The sequence below is a fragment of the Xenopus laevis genome, chromosome 1L, assembly GCF_017654675.1.
Source record: "Xenopus laevis strain J_2021 chromosome 1L, Xenopus_laevis_v10.1, whole genome shotgun sequence".
NCBI lineage: Eukaryota > Metazoa > Chordata > Amphibia > Anura > Pipidae > Xenopus > Xenopus laevis.
This window is the reverse complement of record NC_054371.1, coordinates 73,742,908-73,757,956: the sequence shown is the minus strand read 5'-3', so window position 1 is coordinate 73,757,956 and position 15,049 is coordinate 73,742,908. Positions and strand designations below refer to the sequence as shown.

The 15,049-nt window shown below is 37.1% G+C and overlaps 1 protein-coding gene across 4 annotated transcripts in view; it reads left to right on the top strand.

The window, feature by feature from the left end:
- ndst4.L (N-deacetylase/N-sulfotransferase (heparan glucosaminyl) 4 L homeolog) overlaps positions 1–15,049 on the top strand; it is a 152,747-nt gene that overhangs the window by 51,873 nt on the left and 85,825 nt on the right. For all 4 annotated transcript variants that reach the window (XR_005967009.1, XR_005967005.1, XM_041590435.1 and 1 more), the window contains exon 4: positions 6,932–7,086. Coding sequence is in view for 2 of the 4 variants with exons in the window: in XM_041590435.1 (XP_041446369.1) it covers positions 6,932–7,086 (155 nt within the window). In the remaining 2 variants the exon portion in view is untranslated. The remainder of the gene's footprint in view (positions 1–6,931; positions 7,087–15,049) is intronic.

Genomic DNA, 15,049 nt, shown 5'->3' with positions numbered 1-15,049 from the left:
TTTCTATTTTTCCTATTGATTTCAATAATGAAATATCTTTTGTTAACTTCCTTTCCTGTCTTGGTCTTTTGCCACGTAAACATATTTGATTAAACATTAGCCTTTTAGAATTATTTGCTGATGAGAACATTTAACTATGAGCTAAAAAGCTGTTTGTTTTGTGTTAGATTCTAAGGGGGTAATTAGTAAAAGTAGGAAAGTTTGCACAAGGTGTAGAAACTCATAGCAAGCAATCATTAAGTATTTATAAGAGCTTACAGGAACTAGTGCAAATATTTTGACTTTTATTAGTACAAAATGCTTTTCTAAGCAGTAAATTGTATTGTCTATCAGCAATGAAAAGTTGGATATAAAAACATTACAAGTGCATTTAAACCATGGCTTTTATCAATAATGCAGTGTTTTCCCACAATTTCAGCCTAATTGTGGCCACGTGGGGAGTTGCATCCTACACAATTGTGGCTAGGGTACTAAAGTACTTAAAATTAGCTTGATAATCCACTGAGAGAAGTACCTAAGTACCCTATACCGATTTACCGAATTGGAGAACTATAACTCACACCCTAAACACCAAATTTTACTGATTATCTATTTATTGTGTTTCCTGGCCGGCCAGTTTTCAAGAATTCTGTTTGATAAATAATTTATATACTTTTTTGAATACATTGGTCTTAAAATAAACTTTAATTTATTCCTTTGACTTTGCATTATCCTCAATAGGACCTTAAGGATTGAGGGTGTTTTTTTGACCAGTGAGAAAGGTTTTCCTTAATGCCACAATACCTCAAATAATGAACATTTCACCTAATGGTTTACTTCTGCATTCAAAACAATAATATTTTATAAAGTGTAACTCTGACAAACAATTTTATATTGCTGTTCTGTTTCTGGCAAGCAAGAAAAGGGTCATGTCATGGTTATGGCAGAACCTCAAGCTATGCATGATCTCTAAAAAATACAGTATAACACTATTTCAATCAAATGAAAGCCATATCAGCTAATTTTCCTTAATTTAATCTTATACTAAATGACTACTGCATCAATCAAAGTCTTTTTCTCATCTAAAAACAGCAGTATAAGTCATTAATTCCAAAAATGGTAGAATATCACTTTGCTTGATCATTTTAAATAACTAATCCCTCAACCACCCTACTATTCTTTCGGAAGCCTTCTTTTGATTATCTAAGACCACTATTACATGCACTAATGCATTCAAATTTTTTTTCTATCTGTATAGACACTTGGGTTTGACATCATACATTCAAGTGAACCACTGTAAAAAAAAATTATCTTCTAGCAGCTAAATCAGTGAAAATACAAGGTTATTGAAAGTACCACGTTGATCCAGGGACTGGTCTGATCTTCCATCTTGGAGTCAGGAAGGCATTTTTCTCCCTCTGAGGCTTTAGATAGGGTTTTATATAGACGCAAAAGTTTGAACTCGATGGGCATATGTCTTTTTTCTTAGGTTACTATTAGTGATGGGTGAATTTATTTGTGAAATTGCCGACAATTAAACGGACGCCCATTGACTTTAATGTGCGTCAAATGTCGCTGGCGTCGTAATTGTCGCTGCGTCAATTTTGCCATCAAAATTCGTGATTTGCTAATTTTTTTCCCATTTCGCTGGAAATTTGTGAATTTCTCAGCTAAGCGAAACGGGACAAATTCACCCATCACTAGTTACTATGGGGCCGATTCACTAACTTCGAGTGAAGGATTCGAAGTAAAAAAACTTCGAATTTCGAAGTGTTTTTTTGGCTACTTCGACCATCGACTGGGCTACTACGACCGTCGACTACGACTTCGAATCGAACTATTCGAACTAAAAATCGTTCGACCATTCGACCATTCGATAGTCGAAGTACTGTCTCTTTAAGAAAAAACTTCGACCCCGTAGTTCGCCATCTAAAAGCTACCGAACTCAATGTTAGCCTATGGGGAAGGTCCCCATAGGCTTGGCTAACTTTTTTTGATCAAAGGATTTTCCTTCGATCGTTGGATTAAAATCATTCGAATCGTTCGTATGTATGTGTTTCAGCTGTGTCCTCATGCCTCAAAGTTATGTCTTGCTCCAGCATTAACTCTCCTAAATCCTCAAATCTAAATTTATGAACACTTTTATACACACACCGTATTACATATTCAAAGTGAAAATTAATTTATAAGATAATACAATGAAAGCCCTTTTTACTATCTACAATTAGTAGCTGCTAATTTTCCTGTGAAGCATAAATCAAAGGCTTGCACACATCACTGCAAAATCACATCTCCCTAAAATGTAATTAATTACTTTAAGATACAACTGCCTTTAGTAAAGAATAAGATATTGGGGTTTTAATGAAAAATTGTGAAAGTATTTTAAATTCGACCACTCATAGCCTGACATACAAACATCATAATAAAACAGTATCAGACGCTGTAATTGTGTCATATCATTGGAATGTAAGCATTCATTAATGTCTGTTGCATTAACTAAAGTAATGACCTACAATAGCTGTGTCATTTTCTTCTAAAAGGACAAATTATATTTAACATGACAAGCACAAATTTCTAGCTTAAGGAAATGGATAGGACGACTAAGGATGCAATGCTTTCTTACTTTGAACGTAAGCAGGAGGTAGAAGGATGATTCAGGAAGACAAATGAAGTCAACCTCTTTTTTTTTTATTAATGGATTGTCTTGTGGTACAATGGGACAATAAATGAACCTGCAGCAGGCAAGGCTCCCCAAGCTGCACAAGTAAACACCAGCCTCAAAGAGGCAGAGATAAGGAATGATTTATCATTTGTGCATATTAAATTTTACCAAAGGTTGAAAGAATGGTTGAATTTCAATATTTTAGTAAATAGTGCTAACTAAAGTTAACATACATATCTAAATACCTGTATTTTTTTTCCACTGAAAATTATTTAATGGTTTATTGAAAAATGTGCATATACATATGTAGTATTTCCTAAATGTAATAATATTATCAATAAAATTTAATAATTACAAAAGCTTGACAAACAGTAAATATAATTATATTCTGATAAAAACAACAAAACAAAGATACAGTATGTCTTTAATGGCATTTTGTGACATTTTCATGCTTAACAAAATTATACTTTGCCATTCTTTTTATATACAAATTTAATTACAGACTGTAAAGAATCATGTTTGAAAAGTTACAAGAAATTATATCCATGGGATTTATTACTTCATAAAATAATAGCACTGGTAATGAACATGCTTATTTGTGAATGTGGTTACTAAATGGAAGCCATCTATTTTATTTATATGAATCATTTTCTGTTATATTTAAAGGCCCTTTAGTTTTCATAACTTGGAAAAGAGAAGTAAAAATGAAAAATGAAGGCAAATATAACAGGATACCCTGTAAAACTGAATTATGTATATGTTTAATGAAGGGACATAAAAGTGGCCAATCAGGGATTTTATGTCATTTATTTACTTTCCTGAGTAAACCAAACAAAGCAAGTTTTCTACAATTTGTCAAATTGAAAAAAAATGTTGCCAATACAAAAAATTACAAAAATATGAATTAAAAAAATGAATATTAATTTGTTTGATGGGGCATACAGCATGAAATGACAAACTGTATATCAGTTATACTTTTTATCTATTTGTATTTATATGAGCACTATACATATTAATACTATAATACTATTGTAATGGTTTTTATGAAATGGAGAAAAAGATCCTCTGAGGCAAGGACATTTTTAAGGCCTAGGTTTACCAAACTGGTATCATGGGCTGTAGTGTATTAAAAGGAGGGCAGACTGAAAGACATCATGAGGCTTGGAACTCAGAGGAAGAGGTGCACTAGTTGTCCAGGGCAACTACCAAATCAGCTATCACTAGTGATGTGCGAATTTATGCGGCATGCTCAAATTAGCTAAAAATTTCTGTGTTTAACCGCCAGCCATGCGTAACGGACGTCCATTGACTTTAATGGGCTCCGGCGTCAACTTCGATTTCATTTTGCAAATTTTGCTGGAAATTCGCGAATTTCGTGGTGAAGTGAAACGGGACAAATTCGCTCAATCACTAGCTATCACTATGCAATCAAGGCCACTTTAGCTGTGTTCTTAATGCAGGTACTTACTGCATATAAATAGAGTGGCAACCACTTGATGCCTCAGGAGGACTCAAAGGGGCAAATTCACTAACTGCCAAAAATTCACCAGCGCTGGCTTTGCGCACATCGCAACTTTTTGCCAGGTGTAAATTCGCCTGGACAACGCTAATTCATGAAGATCCGAAGTTGCGCACAGGGTACCGAAAACTGGCAAAATTACGCCAGCGAAATTACGCTGAGCAGTTCAAAGTTGGTTAATTAGCATATGGAGTGCAGTTAAAGTACAATGGCCGTATATGCAAATACGTTACACTACACAAGGCCAGGGAACCTTAATAAAATTATATAGAGTTGTTATATTTCCCTACACATGTGCCCACAGTATAGTTTAGGTGCATGTTAGCAAATGTAGGGAGGAAGGAGGGTACCCCCCAAAAAAATTGACAATCTTTTTCAGTCTATCACCCTTTAAATAGGAAAAAACACCAGCGCTTTTCAACTTTTTTTTTGAGGAACTCCTATCTACTCTATTGCACTTCGCCTGAGGTGGTGAAGGCAAGTCTGTGAATTTGCTTAGTAACTCTCTTTCGCCTGACCGAAAATTGGCCTGTCGTTAGAGTGCGAAGTTGCACCAGAGTCTATCTCCTTGGCGAAATGACGCCAGCTTCCGTTTGTAAATCGGCGAAATGACGTCATGCTGGCAAATTTTAGCCAGCGTTAGCCACTTCGCCCTTTAGTAAATTTCCCCCAAAGCATTTGTCTAATTATGGTGTAATTCAAACAACTGGTTGCTTATGGGTTCAAAACAAAACTGTGTGCTGGAGTCAGGGTCGCCATCAGGGGGGCACAGGGGGTACAACTGTACGGGGCACAGGGCCTGAAGGGTGGCCCGGATATACTGCACTTTTCAAAAGAGCCAGGCCCCCCTTGACAGCGCCAAAGCCGTGCTGCCCTTCCAAAGTCCTGAATCGGCGAAAAGCTGAACAGCCGAAGTCCCGAATTGGTGAACAGACCCGAAGTCACAAAAACAGCCGAAATTTAAGTCCTGAAGTGGCAAAATGACCCGAAGTCACAAAAGGAAGCAAAGTTGAAGTACTGAAGCCATGAGTTCAATTCTCCTGAACATCAATGTGTGTGTTTTTTTTTTTATTTTTAATCTCCTGCCATCAATGTATTATTTAAATACTCTATAGGCCCCTGCCACCAATGTTTTGTTTTTTTAAAATATTCTCTGGGGCTCCAATTTTTTTAACTTATAAGAGGGGCCCTGGCGCTAATTTTTTTAAAAGAAATATTCTCTGGGGCCCCAATTTTTTTTACTTGTTAAGGGGCCCTGGTCACCAATTATTTTTTTAAACTTGTAGGGGGGCCCTAACCACAATTTTTCTTTTTTAAAAAAAAAAACTTTTATCAGCGACCCTGGCACCACAGGGGACCCTGAACATTTTGTTGTACAGGGCCCCGTAATTTCTAATGGCGGCCCTGGCGGGAGTTAAGGGGAAATTGTACAACTGGGTTACTATGACATATGCTATCAGAGCACTGTAATACAGCCTTGTGAGGGTTGTCTGATTGGGGAACCAAAAAAGCTATGTGATATGGCAACTATACAATTTTATTATATGTATGGGAACTGGTAAGGTATGTGGCATGGGAAACTGATGTAAAATCTATGTGAATATCCCCTGAGAAAGAAGTGTTAGTAGGCATGTTAAAATAGAAACATTTCTAATGGGATGCTGGAAACTTTGATGAAGCTTTGGAATAACTGATTGCAACAGTTATGGGGTGAACTTTAAAACAAAAAAGCTTGCATTATGGATATTATATGACCACTTTCTGTATGAGGCAGCTCAGCAAGCAGGTGCACTTTTCAGAATTGTGCTTTTTTTTGACAGAAAGGAGAACATTTTTGTTAAACATTTTTCAAGTAAAAAATAAAGAATTTGATTTTGAATTTAATCTATCCTTATACAGTAGATTCAATTTTGTTCCTGGTATCCAGTAATTCTCTTCACCATTACTTTCTCTGTGTGTGAGAAGATTACAGATGGAATGATATGTTCTCTTGTTCTCTAGGATTACGTATAATGTTCAGTATCTTTGTTAATATAACACTGAATTTCAAATAATGCTCAGTGGCCCCTTTAGCCGCTAAAAAGTTTTTTTTGGGCTCATCGTGTTTATATTTTAAATACATACACTATGAGGAAAAGTAAACCCAACAATAAGTTTTTCCAACTAAAAGAAAACATAATTCTAGATATTATCAGTGGTTTTTCTGACGCAATGAATGACTCAGGTCTAATTCAGTTTTAGGGGCAGATTTATCAAATTCTGAGATTAGAACTGAACACAGAAAAAACTCACTCATGTTCTATTCATTCCTATGGGATTTTTAAAAGCATATTTATAATATGGTGAACTCCATTGATAAATACGATTCTAAAAGTCCCATAGGAATGAACAGAATTTACGTGAGATTTTGTGTGGTCAGTTATAATCTCAGAATTTCATAAAACTGCCCCTTGAAGTCTGATGAAACACCTCTCTTGTATTTTAGTTATAAATCCATCCATTATATTTATGGGTTAGCATTTATTGGTTATCATTACCAGTTTGAAAACAAACACCTGGCATCTCATTTATTAATCCCCAGGCATAAGTGTTAGGGCATAAAGGGGGGCAAAAATATTTAGAAAATCGCATGTTTACCAAACATTGACAACAAAACTAAAATTATTTTACAATTATTTCTTGCCTTTTTTATGCAGTCTCTCTAACTCATGTAAAATAATATATGTATCAGTGGTGTAATTAAATTTGCAATACCACATGCTTTCTTCAAGGCACCATAGAAGAGGATGAAGGAGATGACCTTTTACTGCAATCAGTGGATGAATTCTGGTGGTTTCCTCATATGTGGAGTCATATGCAGCCTCATCTCTTTCATAATGAGTCCTCACTTGTGGAACAAATGATCCTAAATAAGGAGTTTGCACAGGTAAACAATGCTTACCTACTGACAATGATCATAATCAGAATGTTAGTTTTGAAATGATATAATTTAACATTTTAAAAAATAAAAGTAAAAATAATCAGTAACAAATTTTATGTTTCATTCCACATAGGTCACTTTCATTCTGTGGTTTAAGACAGACAGACACACAGAGATCGGTATGTGGTTAGGTATGAAGGACAGAAAGGTCTGGGCTTAGGGAGGCAGCATGCCGCTTTATTGCCCACTAGTAGAGCTAGCAAAAATAATGGAGCTATGAGCGGACAGGAGATTTGCTGTTTGAATCTCCAACTCACCAAGTTCTCAGTGCAGCTCCACTCTTCCTTTGTAGAAGTATGGAGCATGGGGTAGGCAGGGTAGGTGATGGGCTGGGAAGGAAGTACTGTATGCACTGTTAGTGGGAGGGAAGCAGGCTTGGTCAGGGCAGGGAAGGAGGTGCAGTGCAAGTGAGAGCAGTGAGGGGTTGGAGACAAGTAAGCATAGTCACAACCATCATTGGCCTAGAGGCAACTAATTTTATAATCTGGCCTGTTTGGTTAGGGTGTTCCAGGGCATGGACAAAATTACCAAATATAAAGGGCTTGTTAAAGGGTCCTGTAAGGCCCGAAACATTGCCATTTTTTGTCTACTTGATATTTTGAGCCAATAAAACCACATTGCTGAAAAGCCATTTCTGACAGTGTGCTGCAGTTACTGGACTTTGCATTGGATTTTCCTGACTCATGGCAGGTTGGGTTATAATGCTAAGCACCTGCTCCTAAAGGATTACGCATAAGGTTTGAGCACTCCATTATTGTGTGTAAAAGTACCAAATATAATCAACAGGGGGTTGGCATCTCTGGATCACACACAAAATAGAGAGTGAAACAGAGTGAGCAGTCCAAAGCTCTACCAGGAAGTTTAGTGGGTTTGTACCAACAGTGTTTTACCAGCACAACCCAAGTTTACCAGATATACTTTATAAAGAGGAGTATCGATTGGTAGACCTGAGCCAGTAGGGCCTGCAAAATACTGTACATATCTTCCTAGCAATCAATAAGCAATTCAACGGAATGCGTCTGGTGAAGTTAGAATAACTAGTTGTTGCTATTTTATGTAATGTCTGCTAAAATGTAATCATGTACCCTGTTCATATTCTTCGAAAATTTGTATTCATATTCTTCATGCTTCATATTATTTCTGCAACTCTCCCAACAAAACTCATTGTTGACAGGATACTGCATGTTACTGTACTTGGATAAAACTGCAACCTAGAGTATATTGCTTGCTACATTCCAAATGCTCGCTTTTGTGGTGATGTTATCTACGTTTCTCAGAGATTGTGTTGTTTTGTATATTAATCATTGACAGAATACTCTGTGAAAAGTGACATCATGAATGTGTACAGTTTGCAACCAATGCGTGAAAACCAAGTAAACCTACAGCAAGGGGCCATGTTTGTTTGTATGTACAAAGCTGCCAACAACAAAATAAAGGGTTGTAATACGGATGGAGTACTAGAGGGGAAACAGTACTGACAGCAACGTTTTAGGGGCTGCTGTTGCCGCCCCCTCCTGCTTCACGCTTTCAACTTTTAGGGGCAGATTCACTAACTTCGAGTGAAGGATTCGAATGAAAAAAATTCGAATTTCGAAGTATTTTTTGGGTACTTCGACCATCGAATTGGTTAAATTCGTTCGAATTCGAACGAAATCGAACGATTCGAAGGAAAAATCGTTCGACTATTCGACCATTCGATAGTCGAAGTACTTTCCCTTTAAAAAAAACTTCGACCCCCTACTTCGGCAGATAAAACCTACCGAAGTCAATGTTAGCCTATGGGGAAGGTCCCCATAGGCTTGCTAAACTTTTTTTGATCGAAGGATTTTCCTTCGATCGTTGGATTAAAATCCTTCGAATCGTTTCGATCGAACGAAAAATCCTTTGATCGATAGAACGAACGTTTAGCGCTAAATCCTTCGACTTCGATATTCGAAGTCGAAGGATTTCAATTCGAGGGTCGAATTTCGAAGTATTTTTTACTTCGAAATTCGACCCTTAGTGAATCTGCCCCTTAGTGTCGGAGCGGGTCTCCGAGGGGGAGCATCGCTAATGTAGTGAGCGATATTGCGCTCAATGCACCAGCAGAGCCGAATTTCCATGTTAAAAAATGGAAATTTCGGCTCTTAGGACAGAGACACGCTCGGATTCGGAGGGATTATTTGCCCAGCAACAAATCTCCTCTTCATCGGGGCGACTACTCTCGCCGAACTGCCTCCCGTCAGCTAGAATGTAAATCGCCAGCGGGATGGCAATTGGTGCACTTTGTTTTCCGAAGTTGTCTGTAGTTGCCTCACGAGGAAACTTCGGGCGACGTCGGAAAACTAATTGCTCCGAGTGCATAATTATAGCAAGAAGAGAACACATGCTTGCATTCACTGTAACAGCATTATAGAGAAACAATGTTTACAAATGTAATTGATCTTTAAGGCCTGAAGATGAGTCCAGTACATTACTGTATTTGGAGGCACAATTAATTCAACTGTTGGGTTGGGTGAGTGTGATTGTATATTTTCTGCAATTCACGTTTATATTCTTGAATTCTTCGTATAAATGTTTTAATATTTGTATTTCTTTTTCAAATATAACTAGGGATGGGTGAATTTTTTCGACCTTGTTTCACTGTGAAAATGATGCCAATAGACTTGTATGGCGGCGTGCGACAAAAAAAAAAAAGTGCGTCAAAAAAAAAAATTCGATGTGCATCAAATTTTTTTTATCGCCAATAGTCTTTAATGGCCATCTGCGATATTTCGCCACTGGAGAATTTTTGGTGAAGCGAAGCCGGTCAAATTCGCCCATCCTTAAATATAACAATCTACACAGATGCATTTTTAACTCAATGTTCAATTTAGTTAGTAAAATTAGTTACATAGTTACATGGTTAAATTGGGTTGAAAAAAGACAAAGTCCATCAAGTTCAACCCCTCCAAATGAAAACCCAGCATCCATACACACACTCCTCCCTACTTTCACACAAATTATATATACCCATACCTATACTAACTATAGAGTTTAGTATCACAATAGCCTTTGATAATATGTCTGTCCAAAAAATCATCCAAGCCATTCTTAAAGGCATTAACTGAATCAGCCATCACAACATCACCCAGCAGTGCATTCCACAACCTCACTGTCCTGACTGTGAAGAACCGCCTACGTTGCTACAAATGAAAGTTCTTTTCTTCTAGTCTAAAGGGGTGGCCTCTGGTAATGTGATCCTCTTTATGGGTAAAAAGGTCCCCTGCTATTTGTCTATAATGTCCTCTAATGTACATGTAAAGTGTAATCATCTCCCGTCGCAAGCGCCTTTTTTCCAGAGAAAACAACCCCAACCTTGACAGTCTCCCCATATAATTTAAGTCTTCCATCCCTCTAACCAATTTAGTTGCACGTCTCTGCACTCTCTCCAGCTCATTTATATCCCTGTTAAGGACTGGAGTCCAAAACTGCACTGCATACTCCAGATGAGGCCTTACCAGGGACCTATAAAGATGCATAATTATGTTTTCATCCCTTGAGTTAATACCCTTTTTTATGCAAGACAGAACTTTATTTGCTTTAGTAGCCACAGAATGACACTGCCCAGAATTAGACAACTTGTTATCTACAAAAAACCCCTAGATCCTTCTCATTTAAGGAAACTCCCAACACACTGCCATTTCGTATATAACTTGCATTTATATTATTTTCGACAAAGTGCATAACCTTGCATTTATAATCATTAAACATAATTTTCCAGTTTGCTGCCCAGTTTTCCAACTTAGACAGATTACTCTGCAAAGTGGCAGCATCCTGCATGGAACCTATAGTTCTGCACAATTTAGTATCATCGGCAAAAATAGAAACAGTACTTTCAATGCCCACCTCCAGGTCATTAATAAACAAGTTGAAAAGCAAGGGACCTAGTACAGAGCCCTGTGGTACACCACTTACAACACTAATTTTCCAATTACAAAATGTTCCATTTACCACCACTCTTTGTAGTCTATCTTTTAGCCTGTTCTCTATCCAGGTACAAATACTATGTTCCAGGCCAACATTCCTTAATTTAACCAGTAACTTTTTGTGTGGCACTTTATCAAATGCTTTAGCAAAGTCTAAGTAAATCACATCCACTGCCATCCCAGAATCGAGGTCCCTACTTACCTTCTCATAAAAGAAATTAAGTTAGTCTGGCAAGATCTATTACGCATAAAACCATGCTGGCACAAACTCATAGTATTGTGATTTGCTATGAAGTCCAGTATCTATCCTTTATTATCCCTTCGAAAAGCATTCCTACCACTGACGTCATACTAACTGGCCTATAGTTTTGAGGCTGAGAACGGGATCCTTTTTTGAATAGAGGCATAAAACCATGCTGGCATCCTTTTGAATAGAGGCACCACATTAGCAATTCGCCAGTCTCTCGGCACTATGCCAGACCACAACGAATCCTGAAAAATTAAGTAAAGAGGTTTGACAATCACAGAGCTAAACTCGCTAAGTACCCTGGGATGAATAACATCTGGCCCCGGACCTTTGTTAATCTTAACATGTTCTAGTCTCTTTTGAATTTCCTCATGTGTGAACGGTACATCATTATTAATAGAATTGGCACTGGTTCCTTATTTGTGTAGACAGATGAAAAATATGAATTCAGAATCTGCGCTTTTATTTTATTTTCATCAACCAGCTGGCCCCCCTCTGATAGTAAAGGTCCCACCCCTTCTGGCTTCATTTTTTTTACTATTAACATATTTAAAAAATAATTTTGGATTTTTTTTACTGCTTGCTGCAATATCCTTTCCATATCAATTTTAGCTTGCCTTATAGCTTCTTTGCATGATTTATTGGCCTCCTTGTACCTTATTAATGATTCGGCTGTCCCAGCTAACTTGAAAGCCTTAAAAGCACGTCTTTTCTTACCCACCTCAACACCAACGCTTCTATTGAAACAAAAAGGTTTTGCTTTGCAACAACGTTCCTTGCTTACAAGTGGAATATACTGACAAGTATATTTATTAAGCAGCATTTTAAAGACTTCCCATTTTTGTTCTGTTTTAACCCTGTGAAAAGCATTTCCCACTTAATATGTTGCAGAGATGCCCTTATACTGTCAAAGTTTGCACCTCTGAAATCTAGTGTTTTAGTTACTCCCTTATAGAATTGCTTCTGCAACAGAATCTCAAAGGAGACCATGTTATGATCACTATTCCCTAAATGCTCACCCACACAAATGTTAGAGATGAGTTCAGTATTAATAGTTATTACAAGGTCCAAAAGTGAGTTATTCCTAGTAGATTCTTGAACGAGCTGGAATAAAAAGTTGTCATTCAGCATATTTACAAACCTACTAGCTTTTTCTGTCTTAGCAACCCCATTACCCCAGTCAATGTCTGGATAATTAAAGTCACCCATAGCAACAACTTGACCCAGCTGTGAAGCCGCTTGTATCTGCAAGAGTAGCTGGGCTTCATACTCGACACTTATACAAGGTGGTTTATAGCATACACCAATGATAATTCTTTTTGTAACCTTTTGCCCAGTCAAAAGAGTGATTCTACACCCTCACCATTGCCAGCTATTGTTATTTCTTTAGCGAATGGCTTTAATTCAGGCTTTACATATAAACACAGTGCCCCACCCTTTTTAATCCCTCTGTCCCTCCTAAAAAGGGTGTAACCATTTAAATTCACAATCCAGTCACATGTTTCATCCCACCAGGTCTCAGTGATACCAATTATATCATAATTTTTAGAGCATGCAATTAATTCCAGGTCTCCCATTTTACCTGACAAACTCCGTGCATTTGCCAGCATACAGCGGAGGTTACTACTTTTACTTTTGAAATTTGCATTACTTAGTGGAGAATTATATGTTAAGTTAGCATTATTCTGTTTTCCTTGTAACAGAGGGACCTCCTTAGCAGGTAAACTGTATGCCCCCCTCACTCCTCCACCATGACCCCTTACTAATCCCACTGCCCTGTCTACCCATAATTCCCCATAATTCTTTATCTCACCTGCCCCCCCTTGCCTAGTTTAAGCACTCTTCCAACCTCTTAGCCATTCTTTCCCCTAGCACCGTGGACCGCCTTCCATTGAGGTGCAAACCGTCACAACTGTTAAATTGAATGTCTTGCTGTCCTTTCTGAAAGAACTGTTTGTTTCTAGTCTATAAAGCTGTTTTTCTTGTAATAACCAACTAACATGAAACAAAGCAACAAAGGGAAATTAACAGTAAACTCAGCACAAAAGTCCTTAATTGGACTTTATTGTCTAGGCTATAATCTCCTTCAGTGGTTCCCACCAACACCCACATAAAATCAAACTGCAATCATTAAATATAGTCACTAAAGACACAAAATATTTTAATGTTAAATTTGCAGTACTGGTTTATATATATATATATATATATATATATATATATATATATATATATATATATATATATTGTATATATATATTGTGTATCTAACATAATTATTTTTTTATAAACCATTATGATGTTTGTATAAGATTTAATTTGGGTTATTTCAAGTGGGGGGGCACAATTTATCTATTATGTCCTTGGCTATATGAAATATAAATGTAATTCATTCTGAGTGTAGCTATCTCTATTAGGATATTCTAATTTAATGGAATGACCCAGGGTAACAGTGGACAGGAACGGTAAGCCTGGTGCCACAATTGCTACCTGAGCACTCATGACTGGATGGGGCAAAACCTGCCAGGCTTTATAATGGAGCTTAATGGATTTGGGTTAGTTAGGGAGCTCATGCATTTTGGAGAGAGTAGCCAAGTCCCATCCACCCTCCAATTTGCCAATTTGCACTGTGATAGTTGTCACAATTATGGCCTGGGTTATTAGGATACTGAAATGGGACTATAATTTGCACAGTCTGTGCCACATTTTTTGAGAACACGCAATTTTGTTCCAAAGGGACAGTCCTTCATGTGTAGCATTGCAGTAATTAGGTAGGAGACGACTCAATTGTTGGTGTATTTTTAGGATTCTAAACTCTGTAGACAAAGAGAGTTACTTTTCTTTGTTTCTTCTAGTTAGGCATATTCCTGTATTATCTGAAATATTTATTTTTTTTTTACTCTTTTTCTTTAGGGAGGCTTGTTGAATGACAATTTCCAGAGAGCTGTTTTATGGGGTTCCTATAAAACCTTTAGGGTAATGCCATCCCTTTTTGGAAAAGTGAAACGCTAGAGACTGCTAAATGTTTGTAAAAATCTGAAGATATTTAGCAATGGGCTTTCACCCAGAATTGGTTATGTAACTAAAACAGCCTATTGGTCAGATCAATTGCTGGGTATTATTGCTGTGTGTTGTATATTAGAAATGTAAGTGGAGGCTAGGAATATGTGGTCAGTTTTTGTATGTGAGTGGGGATGGACATGAGATGTATAATCAACAGAGATACAGGTATGGAATCCATTATTCGGAAAACCATTATCCAGAAAGCTCAGAATTACAGGAGGGATGTCTCCCATCAAAGTCATTAAAAATTTTAAAAATTATGTCCTTTTTCTCTGTAATAATAAAACCATTCATTGTACTTGAGCCAAACTAAGATATCATTAATCCTTATGGAGACAAAACAAGCCTATTGGGTTTAATTTATGTTTAAATGATTTTTAGTAGACTTAAGGTATAAGGTATATTGAAAGATCTGTTATCTGGAAAATCCAGGTCCAGAGCATTATGAATAACAGGTCCCACACCTGTACTATTAAACTCTCTTCACAAATTGAATATTTGGCAGCAAAAATACAATTACTTATAGCAATGTTGTATTGAATGATAACATCACTTCCCACACAAGAGTGTTTTTAAAAAGTCCTGTACTTTAGGGGGAAAAAAATAATGCCATCAAATTGGTCCACAGCTTATAACCATGTGAACAAAAGAGAAA